Below are 24,397 nucleotides of genomic sequence, written 5' to 3'. Positions count from 1 at the left end.
CCATCTGAGTCTGAAAGTAGAATCCTCCTTTTAGGTCCAAAATTCTGGAAGGAAAACATTATATATATATATATATATATATATATATATATATTTATATGCATTTTTTTAGATACAGAGCAATAAGTCCGTGCATGAAAAGAATTTCACAAATAACACTTGGCTTACTTGTAGCAAATGAAGCCTGGAATGTTACTTCCTATCGTATTATTATAATTAAAGGGGTTGTCCCATCTCGCCGTTTTGCTTTTAAGGTTAACTTCAGCCTATTTGCAGCCCCTAGAGGTGGTTGGAAAAGCTGGCTGTAGCTAAATTTGCAATTTGTTACTCCAATTTACTTTTATGGGAGCTGCACAAAAGGCATAGCCCTGTGAAGCGTAACACCATTAGAGTCCATGAGAGTTATGCAAATTGCTTAAAGGGGTTCTCCAGTGCTTACACATGTTTTTCCCTATCCAAAGGATAGGGGATAAGATGCCTGATCGCGGGAGTCCCGCCGCTGGGGACCCCCGGGATCATGCACGCGGCACCCCGTTTGTAATCAGTCCCCGGAGCGACCACTGGGCCGGCGGCGTGTGACGTCGCGCTCCGCCCCTCAATGCAAGCCTACGGGAGGGGGCGTGACAACTATCATGCCCCCTCCCATAGGCTTGCATTGAGGGGCGGAGCGGTACATCACACGGGGGCGGAGGCATGACGTCACACACCGCCGGCCCGGTGGTCGCCTGTAATCAGACCCGGAGTGAACACGCTCCGGGGACTGATTACAAAAGGGGTGCCGCGTGCAAGATCCCAGCGGTCCCCAGCGGCGGGACTCCCGCGATCAGGCATCTAATCCCCTATCCTTTGGATAGGGGAAAAGATGTGTAAGCACCAGAGAACCCCTTTAACATCTATGCTTTGACTGCTTTCGGCTTTTCCGATCACCTTTAGCAGCCGCAATCAGTGAAACAACAATCCCTTTAAGCTCCTAACTGCTCTCTATTGGTGGCTGCAGGTAAACAGAAGGTTATATTTTAAAAGGAATGTGTCATCACAAAATGACCTATTGTTTACATGAGGTTTTTATGTTAACTACATTTCTTAACCCCTTAAGGACTGGGCCATTTTTCATTTTTGCACTTATGTTTTTTCCTCCTCACCTTCTAAAAATCATTTCACTTTCAATTTTCCACCTACAGACCCGTAAGGGGGCTTTTTTTTGTGCCATCAAATTTTCCTTTGTAATGACATCAATCATTTGACCACAAAATCTACGGCAAAAGCAGAAGAAAAATTATTTGTGGGGCATAATTAACCTCTTAAGGACCAAGGACGTACCGGTATGTCCTGAGTCCTTTCCCTTTCTATAACGCGGGGCCACGATGTGGCCCTGCGTCATAGCGGGTCGGGCCATGTCGGCCGGGACCTGTGGCTAATAGCGCGCAGCAATGATCTTGGTGCTGCTCGCTATTAACCCTTTAGACTCGGCAGTGAAAGCTGAACATCGCATCTAAAGTGAAAGTAAATCACTGCCGGTTAGCTCAGGGGGCTGTTCGGGATCGCCGCAGCGAAATCGCGGCATCCCGAACAGCTGTGGGACATGAGGAGGGTCTCCTACCTTGCCTCCTGGTGTCCAATCGCCGAATGACTGCTCAGTGCCTGAGATCCAGGCATGAGCAGTCAAGCGGCAGAATCATTGATCACTGGTTTCCTATGAGAAACCAGTGATCAATGTAATAGATCAGTATGTGCAGTGTTATAGGTCCCTATGGGAGCTATGACATTGCAAAAAAAAAAGTAAAAAAAAAATAAAGCGAATAAAGATCATTTAACACCTCTCCTATTAAAAGTTTGAATCACCCCCCTTTTCCCATTAAAAAAAAAGTGTAAATAAAAATAAACATATGTGGTATCGCCGCGTCGGAAATGTCCGAATTATAAAAATATATCATATTACACCACACAGTCAATGGCGTACGCGATCAACAAGTACAATCAACACAAAAATGGTACCGCTAAAAACTTCAGATCATGGCGCAAAAAATGTGCCCTCATACCGCCCCATACGCGGAAAAATTAAAAGTTATAGGGGTCAGAAGATGACAATTTTAAACGTATACATTTTCCTGCACGTAGTTTTTTTACAGAAGTGCGACAAAATCAAACCTATATAAGTAGGGTATCATTTTAATCATATGGACCTACAGAATAATGATAAGGTGTCATTTTTACCGAAAAATGTACTGCATAGAAACGGAAGCCCCCAAAAGTTACAAAATGGCTTTTTTTTTTCAATTTTGTCTCACAATTATATTTTTTTCCGTTTTCCCGTAGATTTTTGGGTTAAATAACTGACGTCATTACAAAGTAGAATTGGTGGTGCAAAAAATAAGCCATCATATGGATTTGTAGGTGCAAAATTGAAAGAGTTATGATTTTTTAAAGGTAAGAAGGAAAAATGAAAGTGCAAAAACGGAAAAACCCCTGGTCCTTAAGGGGTTAAAAAAATCCGCCATTTTGTAACTTTTGGGGGCTTCCAATTCTACACAGAGCACTTTTCAGAAAAAATGACACCTTATCTTTATTCTGTAGGTCCATACTATCACAAGTATACCTAATTTATAAAGTTTTTTTTTTTATTTTATTTACTACATGCATACTACATACTACATGCACCAAAATTAGTATGTTTAAAATGGACATCTTCTGACCCCTATAACTTTTTAATTTTTCCGCATACGGGGATGTGTGAGGGCTCATTTTTTGCGCGGTGATCTGAAGTTTTTATTGGTACCATTTTTGTTTTGATGGGACTTTTTGATCGCTTTTTATAAAAAAAAATTTGGGTATACAAAATTATCAAAAATATGCAAATTTGGATTTTAGAATTTTTTTTTACGTATACGCCATTGACCGTGCGGTTTAATTAACAATATGTTTTTATAGTTCAGACATTTACGCACGAGGCGATACCACATATGTTTATTTATGTTTACATTTTTTTTATGGGAAAAGGGGGGCGATTCAAACTTTTATTAGGAAAGGTGTTAAATCCTATTGATGAACTTTTTTTTTTACACCATTTTTCAGTCCCCATAGGGACTGCATACACTGTTCAATCAGTGTTGATCAGCATTGATCAGTGTTATCGGTGCTCTGCTGCTCCAGCCTGGATCTTCAGCATGGAGCAGCAGAGCGCTGATCAGACAGAGATGGAGGCAGGTAGGAACCTTCCCCCATCCATACAGCTGTTTGAAATGCCGTGATTTCACTGTGGCGGTCCCGAACAGCCTGACTGAGCTGCCGGGAACGGTTTAGTTTTGTTTTAGACGTGGCGATCAACTTTGATCGCCGCGTCTAAGGGGGTTAATGCCAGGTATCATCACAATTTCTTAAGGTATTAAGAATTTTTGCTGATGTATTTTAAAATTTTCTATTTTTACCATGTTTTTTTGTTATTTTATGATAATCCTTAAATCTTGCAGTTTTCATTCTAGCCAAAAGGCCAAAAACAAAACTGAGAGTTCCTGTTCTGTGCAGATCATTTCCCAGTAATGCCTTTCTTTAAAGTAAATCCAGGAGTACAGTGAAAGGTGACAACAGTCTGGATCCACCACCATTCACAGCAGAGATCAGCAACCCCCATCTTGTAGAATGCCCTCTGGGAGGGTCCCAGAGCATGCCAAATAGCATCTCCAATTCATCTGAATGGGACAGGTCCTGTCTATTGCTGTAAAGGGCTTGGGCAAAATTACAGCCCCCCCCCCATAATAATGCGCAAACAATTAAATAAAAAATACAATTACAGAATAGAAACAGATGAGAAAAAAATTGACATGTTTCAGTGTCTGTCTCTAATCAGGAAAAAATCTCGGTAATAGATTTCCTTTAAGAGGGGTAGGTTTATTAATACTGTCTAAATTACTGCAAACAGACTAGACAGTCCAAAAACATGCCATTGTTTCATGCTGTTGCTAAATCTGGCACATCTTTAGACTGTCTAGTCTCAGCCAAGACCAACTATTAAGCTTACTTTATGCCAAAATATTATGCCATAAGTTTTGCGTGTGGAACTGTACAAACCCCATGCTAGTTGCCTAAAAAAACATAAATTTGGTGCAATTCATGTAAGCCAATTATTTGGTGCACATTACCCTAATAGTAAGCCACCCCCTCCCCAGCCCCAATTAATCCCTTCCTTAGCAGCTGTGCAGTCAAAAGTGGAGCAAATTTGTAGAAAATTAACCCTTATGCTCACTGCAGGTAGGAAAACCTGCAGACTAAGAAACATTGAGGGAAAGTAAATTTCTTGTTTACTATCACTATTTATTTCCAGGTTTAGTGTCCCTTTACATAAAAGTCTAAGCAAAAAATATAGAGCTCTGTACTAGAAAAATATATTACTAATTCATCTTCATAAAATAAAGAAAAATTGTATTCATTTTAAACCTCATATAGAGAACCATAAGGTTCTCAGTACTGTGATCCATTTGGATTGTGTGCTGAATGTAACATCGTATTTCCCCCCAGAAATAATGGAACAGTAAAGATTTTTTACTGTAAATGCGCTGGAATTTTGGTGCGTTTTTATATGTGAAAAACAAAAAAACAAACCTCTGTTTTAGACACTATTTGCACAAAAAAAGAAAAAAAAACACACTCACCTTCTGGGGTCCTCTGGAGCTTCCCCTGTGACATCAACTGGTTCCCCTCAAATCCGGCTACTTCTTACTTTCGAGACCAGCCCTTCTTTTAAGTCACAGCCGCTCAGCAAATCACTGAAGGCTGCAGCGTCCCACCTCATTTAGTGATTGGCTGAGCAGCCATCACTGCAGAGAAGTTTTCCTCTCGGAAGTAAGAAGTAGCCGAAGTTGTGGGGGACGAGATTATGTCACAGTAGGAGCCCTGGGGAACCTCGGTCAACAAGTATGTGATTATTTTTTCATGTCAACCACAGCAACATAGAAAGTTTTTAGTATCTGGATAACGCCTTTTAGACCAAAGTGCCTAAGGATGTGCCACAGCAAGGGAATCTCTAATAAATATTTTGGTAGACTTTACATACCCCCCAGCCTACACACACACTGTATAAGGCTACATGGAAATACATTGGTATGCTTCTTCTATAGGAATGCATCACCATCATATGTAGGATCACATCTACAGGACATAAGACATATTTAGGTCAAATTAAAGTAGATTATGCTTTTAGGGTTTATTCGCATGCACAGTATTCTGCGCAGATTTATTGTGCAGTATTAGAAGCTGTGCTCAGCCATTCAGTTTACATTGAAATCTGAAGCAGAAAATCCTGAGCATCAAATCTGTGCAGAATAGACCATTCAGGAGTTTTCCAAGTTAAATGACCTTATAATTCGGAGATCGCAGGGGTCTGACTGTTTTGGATTTTTTCCCCATAGATTCTACTTCAAACACAACCCCATGGAAAGTGTGCCCAGGAAAAAGATGCATTAACCAGTTGTATAAAATGGTCTAGGCTTTTGGAAATGCATGATAATGTGGTGTAAAGTAGCATGGGAGAAAAAAATGGAAATCTTGTAAAGTAATTTGCTTTTCACAGTTTCCCTGGATTGTATGTACAACGCAGTTCCAGGCTCTCCAGTTATTTTGGATCAACAGGACAAGCGAGCAAGCAGCTTATCCAACATGACCTAATGGACTAAGTCTCGAGTTCCTATTTTGCAGGTCACCCCCTCATAACAACACACATGACTTGGATTTTCGGTCTTGAGAATTTTGCCCAGTGTCAGTGGTGACTTTGGGATTTTCTGAATTGCCATTTTGATTTTCATCTTTACTTTCCTTAATTCTGGACTTTTCCTCACTATTTTCTTCATTTGAAGCAGCAGCTACATTCCCATTTTCTTGCAATGACTTCTGACTTGTTGTTGACCTTTTTTTAAAGAGCGATAACTAGAAAATAATAGAAATATGATATAAGAGCATTTCGGGTAGAATCCTTAGCCTTTGTTGCAGCTACATGTGCAATACACTATAAAGGAGATTTATCATTCTTTGCAAACGTGTGGCTTTTACAGTCATGGTCGTAAATGTTGGTGCCTCTGAAATTTTTCAAGAAAATGAAGTATTTCTCACAGAAAAGGATTGCAGTAACACATGTTTTGCTATACACGTGTTTATTCAAAACTAAACCGTGTATTGGAACTAAACAAAAAAAGGGAGGAAAAAAGCTAATTGGACATAATGTCACACCAAACTCCAAAAATGGGCCGGACAAAGTTGTTGGCACCCTTAACTTAATGTTTGGTTGCACACCCTTTGGAAAAAATAACTGAAATCAATCGCTTCCTATAACCATCAATAAGCTTCTTACACCTCTCAGCCGGAATGTTGGACTGCTCTTCCTTTGCAACTGCTCCAGGTCTCTCTTATTGGAAGGCGACTTTTCCCAACAGCAAATTTAAGATCTCTCCACAGGTGTTCAATGGGATTTAGATCTGGACTCATTGCTGCCACTTCAGAACTCTCCAGCGCTTTGTTGCCATCCATTTCTGGCTGCTTTTTGACGTATGTTTGGGGTCATTGTCCTTCTGGAAGACCCAAGATCTCGGACGCAAACCCAGCTTTCTGACACTGGGTTGTACAGTGCGACCCAAAATCCATTGGTAATCCTCAGATTTCATGATGCCTTGCACACATTCAAGGCACCCAGTGCCAGAGGCAGCAAAACAACCCCAAAACATCATTGAACCTCCATCATATTTCACTGTAGGTACTGTGTTCTTTTCTTTGTAGGCCTCATTCTGTTTTCAGTAAACAGTAAAATGATGTGCTTTACCAAAAAGCTCTATCTTGGTCTCATCTGTCCACAAGGCGTTTTCCCAGAAGGATTTTGCCTTACTCAAGTTAATTTTGTCAAAATGTAGTCTTGCTTTTTTATGTCTCTGTCAGCAGTGGGGTCCTCCTGGGTCTTCTGCCATAGCGTTTCATTTCATTTAAATGTCGATGGATATATTGTGCTGACAATGATGCTCCCTGAGCCTGCTGGACAGCTTGAATATCTTTGGAACTTGTTTGGGGCTGCTTATCCACCATCCGGACTATCCTGCATTGACACCTTTTATCAATTTTTCTCTTCCATCCACGCCCCGGGAGATTAGTTACAGTACCATGGGTTGCAAACATCTTGATAATGTTGCGCACTGTGGACAAAGGCAAATCTAGATCTCTGAAGATGGACTTGTAACCTTGAGATTGTTGATATTTTTTCACAATTTTGGTTCTCAAGTAATAAGACAATTCTCTTATTTTTCTGTTGTCCATGCTTAGTGTGGCACACAGACACACAATGCAAAGATTAAGTGAACTTCTTTCCTTTTTAGCTGCTTTCAGGTGTGATTTTTATATTGCCCACACCTGTTACTTGCCCCAGGTGAGTTTAAAGGAGCATCGCATGCTTGAAACAATCTTATTTTTCCACAATTTTCAAAGGGTGCCAATTTGGTCCAGCCCATTTTTGGAGTTTGGTGTGACATTATGTCCAATTTGCATTTTTTCCTCCCTTTTTTGGTTTAGTTCCAATACACACAAAGGGAATAAACATGTGTATAGCAATACATGTGTTACTGCAATCCTTTTCTGTGAGAAATACTTCCTTTTCTAGAAAAATGCCAGGGGTGCCCACATTTACGGCCATGACTGTATATAACAATTTTTATAAGTTACTTTTGCTTACATGCGACCTATTTATCAAATAGTCGCACAATCTTGATAAATAAATCGCACATAAGCAAAACCCGGGAAACCCGCTTACAAAATCATTTTCTAAAGCAGAAAAGTTTTCCCTTATGTTAATAGCCGAAGTTCTTTATCTACCCTTTATTACCAGTAGCGTTGCTAGAGAGTGGCGGGGAGGGGGGGCATACCGCATCGGGTGACACCCAGACTGGCCTGCCTGGCACTAAATAGCTGCACTCCAACTATCCCACAACAACCCATCCACTCTCCTCAGAAATGTAAAAATATTAAAAACGTACTATACCGCATCATGAATATCCGTACTCTGGAGGCTTTTTTGTTTAATTTTGTGCTCGCATTTTGTGATGTTGGTGGGCAGTCTTGTGTCGCTGCGCTGAGGCCGAAGCTTACGACGGGAAAGAAGACAGTGCAGCACCAACAAACAATGAACAATAGTGAAGCCTCAAAAAAAAAAATAAAAAAAAAAAACGCAAATGGTACCCACATGGATGTTCCTTTTTTTTTTTTTTTTTTTTTTTTAAAGGGAACATTTCTGTGCCACATATGGGTTTTTGACGTAGTCTGTAAAATTTCTTACACAATTATTTTGTGCCTTATTCTATTTTAACACAACATTAATTTCAAAATTTTGTGTGCAGTGTGTATTTTCAACCTTAAAATTAGAGTTGTTAGTTGTATAATACATTTTTTCTATAATTAACATTAAAGGAGTTTTGCAGGAATAAACTTTTTTTTATATATATCAACTGGCTAAATAGATTTGTAAATTACTTCTATTAAAAAATCTTAATCCTTTCAGTATTTATGAGCTGCTGAAGTTGAGTTGTTCTTTTCTGTCTAAGTGCTCTCTGATGACACCAGTCTCAGGAACATGTAAGAGTAGAAGCAAATCCCCATAGCAAACCTCTTCTTCTCTGTGCAGTTCCTGAGACAAGCAGAGATGTCAGCAGAGAGCACTGTTGCCAGACAGAAAGGAAAAACTCAATTTCAGCAGCTGATATTTATTGGAAGGATTAAGATTTTTTTATAGAAGTAATGTACAAATCTGTTTAACTTTCCGGAACAAGTTGATATATAAAAACATTTTTTTCCTGGAATACCCCTTTAATGTAGTAGCTTTATTTCATGATGCAGATGCTCACTCAGCAGGATTTTCAAAGGCTGTTTATAGGGTTTGATTTTGAAACAAATCAAACAAATGGAATGCCTTGTGGAGTCATGGTGAGCTTATATCTTATTTAAGTTGTTTTTTTTTAACACTTTTGGCTGGATATCTCCTTTAAGGCTTTGATAACACAAACAAAAGACTGGGCACTATAACAAAACACAGATGAAATCTACTTACGTTAATATAGACTGTCAGGGTTCTGTTGAGTTTCCCATATTTTTAGCAGCAAGACACGAACAGGGACACGAACAGCCCAGTGATATGTGCAGGACATCCTGCAGTAACATGTATTGCCTCTCATGGCAGTGCTTACAATTTTTGCCTAACCTTGTTATTTTGTATCCTGACTAGAGGTAGCCAAACAGGCTACTAGAGCCTCCTTTCAATTGGACTGTTTTTTCATATTTCAACATTATATTCACACAAATCAAGTTTCATTCCAAACACTTATGTTGGGTCACAATTCCTGTCCTAAATTCAGAACAGGCCATCAATATCAGATTGGGAGGTGCTGATACTGGGCACCTGTATCAATCAGCTGTAAGCCTGAGCCACAAGCTGAAGGCTTCAGAAGGCGATCAATATGTTATAGAAGTAGATAAAAAGGGGGACCGATACCGGCTCCTTGTGTATTACCCTCAGCAAAACGACAGTATGGGTGCAGGGGATACCCGTGCTCCTAGTAGATGGCTGCTCACCTCTAGGTAGTAGAAACAGCGCCTATCACCCGTGTAATGGGGTACTGATATCCTGGTACTGCGGCTATGCCGATGGGTCACAGGAAACCAGGGCAACTTGTCCTGGGATACATAGAGAAATAATGAAAAAAAAGACCCTTGGTACCAGGCGCTGCAAGGGTCTTTTTCTTCATTATTCCTCCATCAATATGTTATGGCCGGAACACCTCTTTACAAAGTGAAAATGATCTCTTATCATTAGAACTTTTCTAGATTTATAAAATATAAAAAAAATATACTCACTCTTCTAGTTTTCTCAAGGAATGTTGTTTTGCCCGAATTGTTTTCAGAAGAGTTGACCCCATTCACTGTTTTATCTTGTTCAAGTTCTGCAAACAAAGAATGCAATGAATGTATATACAATATTTAAACTATATGTGGGTCGGCTTAACACCAAATTCCATGAAACGTCTAGATAAAACAACTTGTCCACATATACAGTAACACTATATACTAGTAGGACTATATACATTAATTCTATTTAGTATCTGCTTCGCTTTTATACTAGAAAGTGTAACAATCTATAGTATTCCATCTAAAGATTAACTTGTGCTGGTCTATCACTATCCCAATTGACTTGTTCATGGTTGCTCGGAATAACCTTTTAATACTTTTTCAGCTTGTAACTTATAGGGGGATAAATGAAAACCTTTTTGAGATGAAAATCTGTAAAAATCCCACTTAAAATCATAAGAACTAGTATTTCTGATTAACAAATGATTATATTTTCAACTCTAAACCTTTTCTGACAAATCTGACATGAAAGTGAAAGGGGTACTCTGCCCCTAGACATCTTATCCCCTATGCAAAGGATAGGGGATAAGATCTCTGATCGTGGGGGTCCCACTACTGAGAACCCCCGCGATCTCTCCTGCAGCACCCTGTGTCACCTGCTGCACGGAACGAAGTTTGCTCCGTGCCTGATGACGGGCATTACAGGGGCTGGAGTATCATGATGTCACGGCCCCACCCCCTTATGACGCCATGCCCGCCCCCTCAATACAAGTCTATGGAAGTGGCCGTGATGGTCACCACGCCCCCTCTCACAGACTTGCATTGAGGGGGCGGGCCATGACGTCACAATACTCCGGCCCCTGTATCGCCCATGCATATGCTTGTTAACCCCTACTATACTGTGTCATCTGTTTAACAGCTATATATTAAGTGAGAGATGCACGTTAACATACAGACATGTATGTTTAAGTGTATTCGATATAAATAAATAAAAAAGTGTTGTGCACCAGTTTTAGCCTTGGCGCTTCAGTTCCACTATAAATGCCATAAGAAGTTAGTGGGAAAAAAAATAACCATTCTAAAAAGCAAAACCATGAAATTACATTATTACTGATCATACAAGTTTTTATCTACATTCCCCCCCCCCCCATTATGTCATTATTATATAACAATAACTACACTGCATTATATAGGGGAAAAAACATTACACACCATTTTCCACATTTGTGATGGCTGTGCTCTCTTCTTGCTTCATTTGTGTGGCCTAATAAGAACAAAGAACAAAGACTGTACATATAATAAAAAAAAATGTAAACAATTGTAACAACTGTTCCCTTTAGCAAAAAGAAAGAACTTATCTATAGTGTTAGGTATCAAACTAGTATAATCTACACACAGACCTTTCATACATACCCAATTGTAAATGGCTGCAGGGAGTAAACGGTTCGGAGGAGTAGGAGATGGGAAGGTAGGTAAACATTGCATTGGTGTATATGTGTGTGTGTAATGGGAACCACCAGATTAACCAACATTGTTTGTCTGTACTGCTTCTGGATGGACAATCTGACAATGGTATCAGTACACCTGTTATCTCACCTCTTGTGCTGTGTTCACTTGTTCCTCAGGTTTGCCCTCTTGTGCTTTTGGTTCAGTCTTTACGGTTACTACCTCTTTATTTTCTTCTTCCTCAACTTCTTCTTCTTCAACTTCCTCTTCATCCTCCACTTCCTCCTCTTCCTCTTCATCTTCTACTTCATCCTCCTCTTCCTCTTCACCTTTATCTGCTTTCTGCTAATGATAAAGAACAATTTTTTTCGAACATTTCAATGACGTGTCTACTGGGCTTGTAAAGCCGTTGTCACTTTGCCAGCAACTTGCACTGTACACAATACATATATAGGGAGTTTCACTAATAATACTACTATACAAGACAAAAGGATGGATGACACAGGATAACATAACTAAAATGCAAAGCAAAGGCCTATGTTGAACAAGTACCCATTCATGTTATTAGGCTTGTGTAGTGGAAATTACCATTCAAAGACTTTGAGAGTGACTTCCTGTCATATTAAATCATACCCAGGACCTTATAGAGTGGACTTAGGACAACTTCTAGGGGGCTGGATCTCTGAAGAGTGAACTGCAAAGACGGGTTAAGGCTATTTGGCTAGGCACCAAGACTTTTAGAAGAAAAGATTTCCACCAAATGTTACAAAACAGCTACCGTCACATACTGTACAGAAGATGGAGAAGACAGGCACCTGTAAGAGTTTTTATTTATTTTCAGCTGTCATTATAAGCATGTATCACTTAATACATGCATATGGACACAGACATCCTAGAATAGACAGGAAATGAAGACAACAAAGATAAAAAGAACAAAACACATAAAAGTAAAAAAGGGGATTATTGTACAGAGGCGTATAGCAACTATACCATTATCATTCATTGTTCAATATAACATGCAGTGTATTCATTCACATCAAAGAAACGTTCAGTGTTGAAGAGGTAACAATATGCATAAAGCTATAACAAATGGCTGTAATTATAAAGCCTATCTCAGAAACACACACCTACAGACTTATTGTCTTACCAAAGGTGGAGGTATAAAAGACAAAAAGAAACTCCTAGGATACACATAGTGCAGTTTGTAGTCACCTTCTCTGCTGCTCGGATAGTTTTCAAGTGTTTCTAAATTTATTTACTTATAATAGTAACTTATTATTTTTTAAAGACTTAAAATATAAGATATAATTTATATGGCCTTGTTACAGCTCCATATAAGCTACAAACTGGATGTAGCTGTATGATCGCACCAAAAAAAGTGTAGAGGTCCATACTATAGTTTAGACAGACACATACATGGGTTTGCCTCTGATTCATAAGGAATACAGCAGAATAAATATATATTATATGTTCCAGGGATTATAGTGCGGTATGGAAGCATCACACTGTGCACAGAAGGAGCCTATAGCTGTAGCCACAAGGACTACATGTGCCGCTATACAGGCTGTGCATATGGTTATGCTTCGTGTATGAGCCCTTACATTCATATCTTAGGCACATGCCTGAACACACATACACAATTATAAGGTAAACCTTGCAAGAAGCAATTTAGTCAGTTTGGAAAGAAACTAGGGTACCTTTAGCAAATCGGTGACAACAGAGAGAGGACACAGAAACTCCATGTACATGTGGCCAATGTCAGATTTAAACGCTAGGCTCCAGTGCTACAAAATGTAAGTATAAACCGCTGTACACAGCAAAAGGCTCTGTTCACATCGCATTAAGGGTGCTTTACACAGGCCGATTATGGGCTGAATAAGCATTCATTCCTGGTAGCTGGTCCATGTAAAAGAGCCAGTGCTCAGCAGATGCAGGCCAATTGGATGTTCAATATATACAGTCATGGCTGTAAATGTTGTCACCCCTGACATTTTTCTAGAAAATGAAGTATTTCTCACAGAAAAGGATTGCAGCAACACATGTTTTGCTATACGCATGTTTATTTCCTTTGTGTGTATTGGAACTAAACCAAAAAAGGGAGGAAAAAAAAGCTAATTGGACATAATGTCACACCAAACTCCAAAAATGGGCTGGACAAAATTATTGGCACCCTTTCAAAATTGGGGAAAATAAGATTGTTTCAATGTTTGTAATGCTCCTTTAAATTCACCTGGGGTAAGTAACAGGTGTGGGCAATTTAAAAATCACACCTGAAAGCAGATAAAAAAGGAGAGACGTTCACTTAGTCTTTGTATTGTGTGTTTGTGTGTGCCACACTAAGCATGGACAACAGAAAGAGGAGAGGAGAACTGTCTGAGGACTTGAGAACCAAAATTGGGAAAAAATATCAACAATTTCAAGGTAACAAGTCCATTTCCAGAGATCTAGATTTGCCTTTGTCCACAGTGTGCAAAATTATCAAGAAGTTTGCAACCAATGGCGCTGTAGCTAATCTACCTGGACGTGGATGGAAGAGAAAAATTGATAAAAGGTGTCAACGCAGGATAGTCTGGATGGTGGATAAGCAGCCCAAAACAAGTTCCAAAGATATTCAAGCTGTCCTGCAGGCTCAGGGAGCATTAGTGTCAGTACGAACTATCCGTCGACATTTAAATGAAACGTTATGGCAGGAGACCCAGGAGGACCCCACTGCTGACACAGAGACATAAAAAAGCAAGACTACATTTTGCCAAAATGAACTTGAGAAAGCCAAAATCCTCCTGGGAAAACGTCTTGTGGACAGATGAGACCAAGATAGAGCTTTTTGGTAAAGCACATCATTCTACTGTTTACAGAAAATGGAATGAGGCCTACAAAGAAAAAAACACAGTACCTACAGTGAAATATGGTGGAGGTTCAATGATGTTTTGGGGTTGTTTTGCTGCCTCTGGCACTGGGTGCCTTGAATGTGTGCAAGGCATCATGAAATCTGACGATTACCAACGGAAAGCTTCCAGCAGGACAATGAGCCCAAACATGTCAAAAAGCACCCAGAAATGGATGGAGAGCGCTGGAGAGTTCTGAAGTGGCCAGCAATGAGTCCAGATCTAAATCCCATTGAACACCTGTAGAAAGATCTTAAAATTGCTGTTGAGAAAAGGCGCCTTCCAATAAGAGAGACCTGGAGCAGTTTGCAAAGGAAGAGTGGAACAACATTCCGGCTGAGAGGTGTAAGAAGCTTATTGATGGTCATAGGAAGCGACTGATTTCAGTTATTATTTAAGTTTTTATTAAGTTAAGGGTGCCAATAGTTTTGTACAGACCATTTTTGGAGTTTGGTGTGACATTATGTCCAATTAGCTTTTTTTCCTCCATTTTTTGGTTTAGTTCCAATACACACAAAGGGAATAAACATGTGTATCACAAAACATGTGTTACTGCAATCCTTTTCTGTGAGAAATACTTCATTTTCTAGAAAAATTTCAGGGGTGCCAACATTTACAACCATGACTGTATGTATGTATGTATGTGTATATATATATATATATATATATATATATATTGGTATATGTAGGTCACATAAGCAGAGGCTATAGTGAGTTTAATATAGCATGAGGGGCAGGCGGTGGGGGAAAGGCAGACCTGGTCCAAAAACTACTTGTGCGCAGAAAAAGACACACATACAAATGTTTTGGCAATATTATGTGTGTTTTTTACATGTTTAGTAACTGGCTGGAAAACCCCTGTTCTGAATTAAAAGAGTCCAGCCCAAGCTACCAAAATAGCCCCAGACAATTATTCCAGTTAACTTTCCACATTTGGGCAGTAAGCTTTTTCCTGTTACACTGGAAGAAGGTAAATGTGATTCTTTACAAAGGAAAGAAGAAAAATGTATTTTCATACTTCCAATAGAGGGGTATTTTATAGGACTGCTGATAATGCTTTCTATGTACATGGTGTTCTTAAGCTTGCTTGTGGTTGCTTGGCTATGGCTGCAAAGTCCAAAAGGCTCCAGACAAGCAAATATTGTGCTATTAGTGCTCCCAGGAACAGAACAGATGGAACACTCGTAAGTTATTTTCTGAAAGTTTATATGGCCTCCTGCTTTGTGACTAAGCTGTTGTTATTCCTACACAATTATATTTAACCCCTTAAGGACCAAGCCCATTTTCACCTTAAAGGGGTACTCCGGCCCTAATACATCTTATCCCCTATCCAAAGGATATTGCATAGGGGATAAGATGTATTAAGGCCGGAGTACCCCCTTTAAGGACCAGAGCATTTTTTGCACATCTGACCACTGGGATAACTCTGGGATGCTTTTACTTATTAATTTGATTCAGAGACTGTTTTTTCGTGACATATTCTACTTTAACATAGTGGTAAATTTTCGTCAATACTTGCATCATTTCAAAGTGAAAAAAAAAAAAAAATCATGTTATTTTTTTTACATTTTGCATTTTTTTTTTTTTTACTTTGAAGCTCTCTGCTTGTAAGCAAAATAGACAAACCAAATAAATTATATATTGATTCACATATAGAATATGTCTACTTCATGTTGGCATCATAAAGTTGACATGTTTTTAATTTTGGAAGACATCAGAGGGCTTCAAAGTTCAGCAGCAATTTTCCGATTTTTGACAAAATTTTCAAAATCTGCATTTTTCAGGGACCAGTTCAGTTTTGAAGTGGATTTGAAGGGCCTTCATATTAGAAATACCCCATAAATGACCCCATTATAAAAACTGCACCCCTTAAAGTATTCAAAATGACATTCAGTAAGTGTGTTAACCCTTTAGGTGTTTCACAGGAATAGCAGCAATGTGAAGGAGAGAATTCAAAATCTTAATTTTTTTCACTCACATGTTCTTGTAGACCCAGTTTTACATTTTTTACAAGGGGTAAAAGGATAGAAATCCCCCCCCCCCCCAAATTTGTAACACAATTTTTCTCGAGTAAGGAAATACCTCATATGTGTATGTAAAGTGTTCTGTGGGCAGAGTGGAGGGCTTAGAAGGGAAGGAGCGACAATGGGATTTTGGAGAGTGAGTTTTTCTGAAAGGGTTTTTGGGGGGCATGTCACATTTAGGAAGCCCCTATGGTGGCAGAACAGCTATAAAAAAACAACAAAAAAAAAACAACATGGCATACTATTTTGGAAACTACACCTCTCAAGGAACGTAACAAGGGGTACAGTGAGCCTTAATACCCCACAGGTGTTTGACGACTTTTCTTTAAAGTTGGATGTGTAAATGAAAATAAAATGCAGTTTTTTACCCAAATGTTACATTTTTACAAGGGGTAATAGGAGAAAATGCCCCCCAAAATTTGTAACCCCATCTCTTCAGAGTATGGAAATACCCCATATGTGGATGCCAAGTGCACTGCGGGTGCACTACAATGCTCAGAAGAGAAGGAGTCACATTTGGCTTTTGGGAAGCAAATTTTGCAGAAATGGTTTTTGGGGGGCATGTGGCATTTAGGAAGCCCCTATGGTGCCAGAACAGCAAAAAAAATAAATAAATAAATACATAAACACATGTAATACTATTTTGGAAACTAAACCCCTCAAAAAATATAGCAAGGGATACACTTTTGCAATTTTAATTTTCACTGGCCACTGTTCCAAAAATCTGTCAGACACCTGTGGGGTGTAAATGCTCACTGCACCCCTTATTACATTACTTGAGGGGTGTATTTTCCAAAATGGGGTCACATGTGGGGGGTCCACTTTTCTGGCACCATGGGGGCTCTGTACACACACATGGCCTTCAATTTTGGACACATTCTCTCTCCAAAAGCCCAATGGCGCTCCTTCTCTTTTGAGCATTGTAGTGCGCCCGCAGAGCACTTTACGTCCACATATGGGGTATTTCCATACTCAGAAGAAATGGGGTTACAATATTTTTTTTTGGGGGGGGCGGGGGCTTTCTTTTTATCTTCCCTTGTGAAAATAAAAAAATGTAGGGCAACACTAGCATTTTAGTGAAAAAAATTAGTTTTTTTTTTTCCCATTTTCACATCCAACTTTAACAAAAATTCATCAAACACATTTGGGCTCACTATACCCCTTGTTACGTTCCCTGAGGGGTTTAGTTTCCAAAATGGGGTCACATGTGGGTATTTATTGTTTTGCGTTTATGTCAGAACCACTGTAAAATCAGCCCCCCCTGTGCAAATCACCAATTTAGACCACAAGTGCGCTCTCACTTCTGAGCCATGTTGTGCACCCACAGAGCACTTTGCGTCCACATATGGGGTATTTCCGTACTTGGGAGAAATTGCGTTACAAGTTTTGGGGGTCTTTTTTTCCTTTTACCGCTTGTAAAAATTAAAAGTATGGGGCAATACCAGCATCTTAGTGTAAATTTTTTTATTTTTTTACACCAACATGCTGGTGTAGACCCCCCTTTTACCTTTTCATAAAGGGTAAAAGGAGAAAAAGACAACATTTGTAATGTAATTTCTCCCAAGTACGGAAATACCCCATATGTGGTACTAAACTGTTTCCTTGAAATACAACAGGGCTCCAAAGTGAGAGAGTGCCTTGCACATTTGAGGCCTAAATTGGGGATTTGCATCCGCCATCAAAATACCCTATGGCAGGGTTTCCCAAACAGGGTGTCTCCAGCTGTTGCAAAACAGTGGCTGTCCGGCAATACTGGGAGTTGCTGTTTTTCAACAGCTGGAGGCTCCGTTTTGGAAACAGTGCCGTACAAGATTATAATTTTTATTGGGGGGGGGGGGGGGGACACTGTGTAAGGGTATATGTAGTGTTTTACTTTTTATTTTGTGTGGGTATAGTGTAGTATAGTGTTTTTAGGGTACATTCACACGGGCGGGGGTTTACAGTGAGTTTCTAGCTGGGAGTTTGAGCTGAGGCGGAAATTTTGCCGCATCTCAAACTTGCAGCAGAAAAGTCGCTGTAAACTTCCGCCCGTAAGAATGTACCCTGTACATTCACATGGGGGGGGGGGGGGGGGGGGGGGAACCTTCAGCTGTTGCAAAACTACAGCTCCCAGCATGCACTGACAGACCATACATTGTGGGAGTTGTAGTTATGAAGCTGGAGGCAGATTGGTTGCAAAACAGAGTTTGTTACTTAACTCAGTATTTTGCAACCAGTGTGTCTCCAGCTGTTGCAAAGATAGAACGCCCAGCATGTACGGTCTCTCAGTGCATGCTGGGAGTTGTATTTTTGCAACAGCTGGAGGCACACTGGTTGCGAAACACTGAGTTAGGACACAAACTCTGTTCACAACCAGTGTGCCTTCAGCTGTTGCAAAACTGCAACTCTCAGCATGCGTTGACAGCCGAAAGGCATGCTGAGAGTTGTAGTTTGCAACAGCTGGAGGCACACTACTACAACTCCCAGCATGCACTTTGGCTGTCCATGCATGCTGGGAGTTGTAGTTATGCAACAGCTGGATACACACTTTTTCATAGAAAAAATATGCCTCCAGCTGTTGCATAACTACAACCCCCAGAATGCAAAGACTACCAAAGGGCACACTGGGAGTTTTAGATGGAACTCCAGCTGTTGCAAAACTACAACTCCCAACATGCCCTTTAGCGAGTTGTTGCTAAGCAACAGCAGGAGGTGAACAGGCTTCACCTCCTGCTGTATACTGCCACCTGCCCCGCTGGGACCTCACCGCCACCACCTCTCCTGAGGGGACCCCCGCCGGGCCACGCAAAGGTAGGAGACCCCTGCCGGCTGTGATCACTGGTAACGGACAGCCCCATTCACCCTTTTTTTCAGGGTCACCGGAGACCCGATTGACTCGGAATCGCCGCAAATCGCCGGTCTGAACTGACCGGCGATTTGCGGCAGTCGCCGACATGGGGTTTGCATGGGGTGCCTGCTGAATTATTTCAGCAGGCATCTTGGTCCGGTCCCCAGCGAGCGGTGGGGACCTGAATTCCCACGGGCGTACCAGTATGCCCCTAGTCCTTAAGGGGTTATGGTGTCCCTGATAAAAGTTTTGATTGGTAGGTGCGTGAACACCCAGACCTCAAAAAATTATAAATCATTAGAATTATTATTATTTAAGCTAAGTATTAAAAAAACAGATTACAACACCATATTAATGATTGCCGATACTTTTACTTAGAAATCATAATTATCAACCAACACACATAGAAAAGAAAACATGTTAAAGTACAAAAAGACATACAGAAACAAGTAATGGCAGCAAGGCAGAAACACAACAAAAATGTTAGGAACAGAAGGAAATAAAGGCAGTCAACATTAACACATACATAGCACCAGAAGGATGTTACTTGCACATCAACAGACACAAAACGCAGCTGTAATAAAATATATCTTTGACATATACAAAACGGTGACATAAACAAAACGGTGGCGGAGATTCAGATTTTTTCCACTACTCTATAGCTAGCTGTTTAATAGAAAAATGGTCTAACAGTAAATAGAAGAAGTACACATGAGGATACAATAAGATGACATTAAAGGGTTATCTCACCACAGACAACCCCTTTAATATAGAAGCGGACTCAGCGATCAGCCATGGGTCTAGGTCTGGAGACATTTGGCACAAGCTGGTCCCACAGGGAGAGGATTCAGACAGCTATCCCTGCACGAGAACTTCTCCACAGTAGCTCATAGAAGATGGAAAATTATCTTAATTTGACATCCAGTAAGCAAAGAATTGCAATATAGTGTGTAGCTTCAAAGATCAGAAGTAGTAGACTAAGTAAGATGACCAATCAAAAGAAAATCTCTAACTAAAGTGTTAAAACTGTCTTTCTGAATATTATCTACACTACCAAATGCATACTATACATAGTACTCTTCTATGTTCTATAGCTACTTGATAATACTTGATGATCCTTCACCTATCAGCAGCCACTTTTGCCAGAGATTACAGTAAACTATGTATATGTGTGTGTATACATATAAATATATATATATATATACACACACACACACACACACACGCATACAGTGAAGGTTTAGGTTTAAACCATCTGATACTGGAGTGGCATCATACACAGACATTTAAAAAATGTAAAAGCAATTATCCAAATGTTACTTTAGCGTTAGGTATTGTGGTAAAATATTATCCCAGAACTGAAAAGATTGGTCCAGAGATTTTAATTTTGCCAAATTTTCTGATTTAGTAGAATCAGATTCTTTAAGTTCACGTCTCTTAATATTTTTGACATTCTTTTTCTGCTTATCATTATCTTTGTTACTTTTCTTTGATATAAACTTATTGCCAACACTTTTCTGTTCCTCTTTTTTATTCTTTTCACTTTTTTTTTCTTTTACTATTTTTTTATCTTCCTCTTTTTCCTCCTTCTCTCCTTCTTCCTCATCCTCCTCTCCCTCTTCTCCATCCTCCTCCTCCCCCTCTTCTCCATCCTCCTCCTCCTCTCCCTCTTCTCCATCCTCCTCCTCCTCTCCCTCTTCTTCTTCATCCTCCTCCTCTCCCTCTTCTTCTTCATCCTCCTCCTCTCCCTCTTCTTCTTCATCCTCCTCCTCTCCCTCTTCTTCTTTATCCTCCTCCTCTCCTTCATCCTCCTCCTCTCCCTCTTCTTCTTCCTCCTCTTCTTCTTCATCCTCTCCCTCTTCTTCTTCATCCTCCTCCTCTCCCTCTTCTTCTTCATCCTCCTCCTCTCCCTCTTCTTCTTCATCCTCCTCCTCTCCCTCTTCTTCTTCATCCTCCTCCTCTCCCTCTTCTTCATCCTCCTCTCCTTCTTCTTCCTCATCCTCCTCCTCTCCCTCTTCTTCTTCATCCTCCTTTTCTCCCTCTTCTTCATCCTCTTCCTCTTCTTCATCCTCCTTCACCTCATCCTCTTCTTCATCCTCCTCCACCTCTCTCTCTTCTTCATCCTCCTCTTCTTCATCCTCCTCCTCTCCCTCCTTCTCCTTCTCCTCCCCCTCTTCATCCTCCTCCTCCTCCCCCTCTTCATCCTCATCCTCCTCCCCCTCTCCATCCTCCTCCTCCTCCCCCTCTCCATCCTCCTCCTCCTCCCCCTCTCCATCCTCCTCCTCCTCCTCCCCCTCTCCATTCTCCTCCTCCTCTTCATCCTCCTCCTCTTCGTCATCATCCTCCTCTTCGTCGTCTTCCTCCCCCTCTTCATTTCCCCGCTCCAACTTTACTAGTTCATTTTTTGTCTCCATTTTATTCTCCTCTCTTTCTTTATTTTCCCTTTCATCATCATCACACTCTTCTTCCTCCTCCCCTTCTTCACTATCCTCCTCGCCCTCCTCATTGCCTTCATTTTCTATTTCTCCTTCTTCACTCTCATCTGCTTCTCTTTCAGCTTTATTATTTTCAGATTCTTCTACTTCTGATTCATCACTGGTATCTTCATCCAATAGCATTTTTAATTTCTTTACCCTTTTATCTTTTTGTACATCATCTTTAATTTCTTCTTCATCCACAACTTCCCTTTCTTCCCGATTCACCTCCTCTTCTTCATTATCATCATCTTCCCCTTTCTTTGTAACGTCATATTTTAATTCACCCTTTACTTTCAATGCAAATGCCCCCACACTTTCTTTTTGCTTAACAACAAGTATTTTACTTTCCTTTTTCTTAAAATACTTAGGTCTTGCTCGCTCATCTGAACACTCAGTACTAGCAGAACTATGTTCATCCTTAAAACATAGCACTCTATTGTCATCTTTTACTAAACTAACACCTTTTCTGAATTTTTCTTCTGCTAAATTATCTGAACTAGATGATGAGTATGATGTATGACCATCTCTACTGCTCCTTGTCTTTACTCCTTTATTAGCCTCTTGGCTCATGACGCGAATAATCTGAGGGGGTCTATCACGTGGTTTATTAATCTGGGAAGTGCCACCTGACTCACTAGCTTTTAGAAAGTTGACACCAGACTTAACTTGAATTACATCTGCTTGGCTATCTTTTGATATCTGCTTTACTTGTCTTCTTCTATTGGCCTTAGAAGTGACTTGATCTAGCTTAGCATCTTTAGAACTAGTCAACAATTCTTGACCTGCAAAAAATTTGGATTTTCCAGAGTCAGATGCCTTTCGAAATTTGGCCTGCATGTATTTTTTAACTGCCTCTGCTTGGGCATCTACACTAGCTATTTCAGATTTATCTCCATTAGAGCTAAATGAATTATTTTTTAAGGACAGTGATGAAAGAGATCGAGATCCGCTCCTTTCCTTCATTTGCTTCATCTCAACCTTACCATCACCTTTCAGTTCCACATTTTTAATGTTCTTCTATTCCACCGAGAAGCAACACAATGAAGAAGACAAAAATGGAAAGCATGAGAACAGCAGATGAATAAATGCATGAGAAATCAAAAGAAAACAAAGTGTCAAAGGAGTACTTATACCATAACAAAATTGTGCCTTACAGGCTGAAATTGGGAAAGAGTCCAATTCGTACAAAAACAGCCAACGTAAATGGTATTTCTAGCATCTGGAGCACAATTTCATTACTGCATAGGACTGATGTAAAATTAAAAAACAAAAACAAAATCAAAGGAAGACAGAAAAGATGGGAAATGAAAAGTCATATAAAAGCGTAAAAATGAAAGCACAAGTCTTGTTTTTTTTTACCACACCCTAATAGTAGTTCAGGAACTGATAGCAGTATCACAATACTTTCCATGAACTGTGCAAAGGCTAATAAAGCTTTACACATTAAAAAAATTACTCAACAAAAAAACTGTAACAGTAGATGATAAATAATTTCATCTGTGTCTTCCAATGAATATTTATAAAACAACTAACCTGTCTGTTATGTTATCCATATACCAACAGTTATCAAACTAGTAATAAATAAACACCAACGCCCCTGGAGCTCTAAGGAGCCAATAAGTGACCGTGCAATACATGGCTGCAACAGGCTCTCCAAAATGCTTTTGTAGCATCTTTTTACTCTGGCTGATAGAAGGGTGGGACCTTCTCCCCTTCTGAACATCTATATGCACATAGACAGAGGCTGTTCTCTCAGGTGTGAAAGTGCCCATTATATATTTCTATTGCCCCTATTTTTCTTTTCAATGTAAGCTTGTGCTGGACATCTTCTATACATCTTCTGGGAACTGCCTTTATAAAAGACTACATCTTTCTAATTGTGAGGCCAGTTTTTGTTTCACATGACTAATATCTAGGGAATATTTATTGTGTATGCCACAAATATGTGATGAGTGAGGACAGCTTCACCAAACCCAGGTGATTCTGCTAAGTTGTTTTAATAGCTCCCATTTACTACACTGCTCAAAAAAAATTAAGAGAATACAAACAACACAATGTAACTCCAAGTCAGTCACTCTACTGTGAAATCACACTGTCCACTCAGGAAGCAACACTGATTGACAATAAATTTCACATGCTATTGTGCAAATGGAACAGACAACAGGTGGAAATTAAAGGCAATTAGCAAGACAACTCCAATAAAGGAGTGGTTCTGCAGGTGGTGACCACAGACAACTTCTCAGTTCCTATGCTTCCTGACTGATGTTTTGGTCACTTTTGAATGCTGACAGTGCTTTCACTCTAGTGGTAGCATGAGACAGAGTCTACAACCCACACAAGTAGTGCCGCACATCCAGGATGGCACATCAATGCAAGCTGTGGCAAGAAGGTTTGCTGTGTCTGTCAGCATAGTGTCCAGAGCATGGAGGCGCTACCAGGAGACAGGCCAGTCAGGCCAGGAGAAGTGGAGGAGACCGTAGGAAGGCAACAACCCAGCAGCAGGACAGCTACCTCCACCTTAGTGCAAGGAGGAGCAGGAAGAGATGAAATGATGAGCAGGGGGGGAGAATGATGAGCAGGGGGGGGAGAATGATGAGCAGGGGAAAACACGGTAAAGGAGACAGGGGGGGGGGCTAAATATGGCACAGGGGCTGATAAAAGGGGGAGGAAGGAGGGGGGCAAACTGAGGATCAAGGGGAATCAAAGTTGGGGGGATGATGAGGCATATAGTTCAGAGTTATAGTCATTTATTTTACATTTATTTTTTTCCCCTCAAATTTTCCTGTGAAAATGAGGGTGTGTGTTATATGCCAGTGCGTGTTATACGCAGATAAATACTGTAATTCCCCCTCCCCCCCCCCCCCCTCACATTCAGCA

The 24,397-nt window shown here is 40.3% G+C and overlaps 1 protein-coding gene across 2 annotated transcripts in view; it reads right to left on the bottom strand.

Annotated features, from left to right (window-relative positions):
• Positions 1-668: 668 nt before the first annotated feature.
• The window catches only part of RPGR (retinitis pigmentosa GTPase regulator), a 109,264-nt gene continuing 85,535 nt past the window's right edge, over positions 669-24,397 (bottom strand). The window contains exons 14-17 of one of the 2 annotated variants that reach the window (XM_056558916.1): positions 11,458-11,652; positions 11,074-11,125; positions 9,871-9,956; positions 669-5,916 (exon numbers count right to left, since the gene is read on the bottom strand). In XM_056558916.1, coding sequence (XP_056414891.1) covers positions 5,698-5,916; positions 9,871-9,956; positions 11,074-11,125; positions 11,458-11,652 — 552 coding nt within the window. In that variant the 3' untranslated portion in view covers positions 669-5,697. The remainder of the gene's footprint in view (positions 5,917-9,870; positions 9,957-11,073; positions 11,126-11,457; positions 11,653-24,397) is intronic. The other variant, XM_056558917.1, reaches the window with a different exon arrangement.

Source organism: Hyla sarda, chromosome 2 (genome assembly GCF_029499605.1).
Source record: "Hyla sarda isolate aHylSar1 chromosome 2, aHylSar1.hap1, whole genome shotgun sequence".
NCBI lineage: Eukaryota > Metazoa > Chordata > Amphibia > Anura > Hylidae > Hyla > Hyla sarda.
The sequence above is the reverse complement of the archived record's forward strand: the minus strand, read 5'-3'. Positions and strand labels throughout refer to the sequence as shown.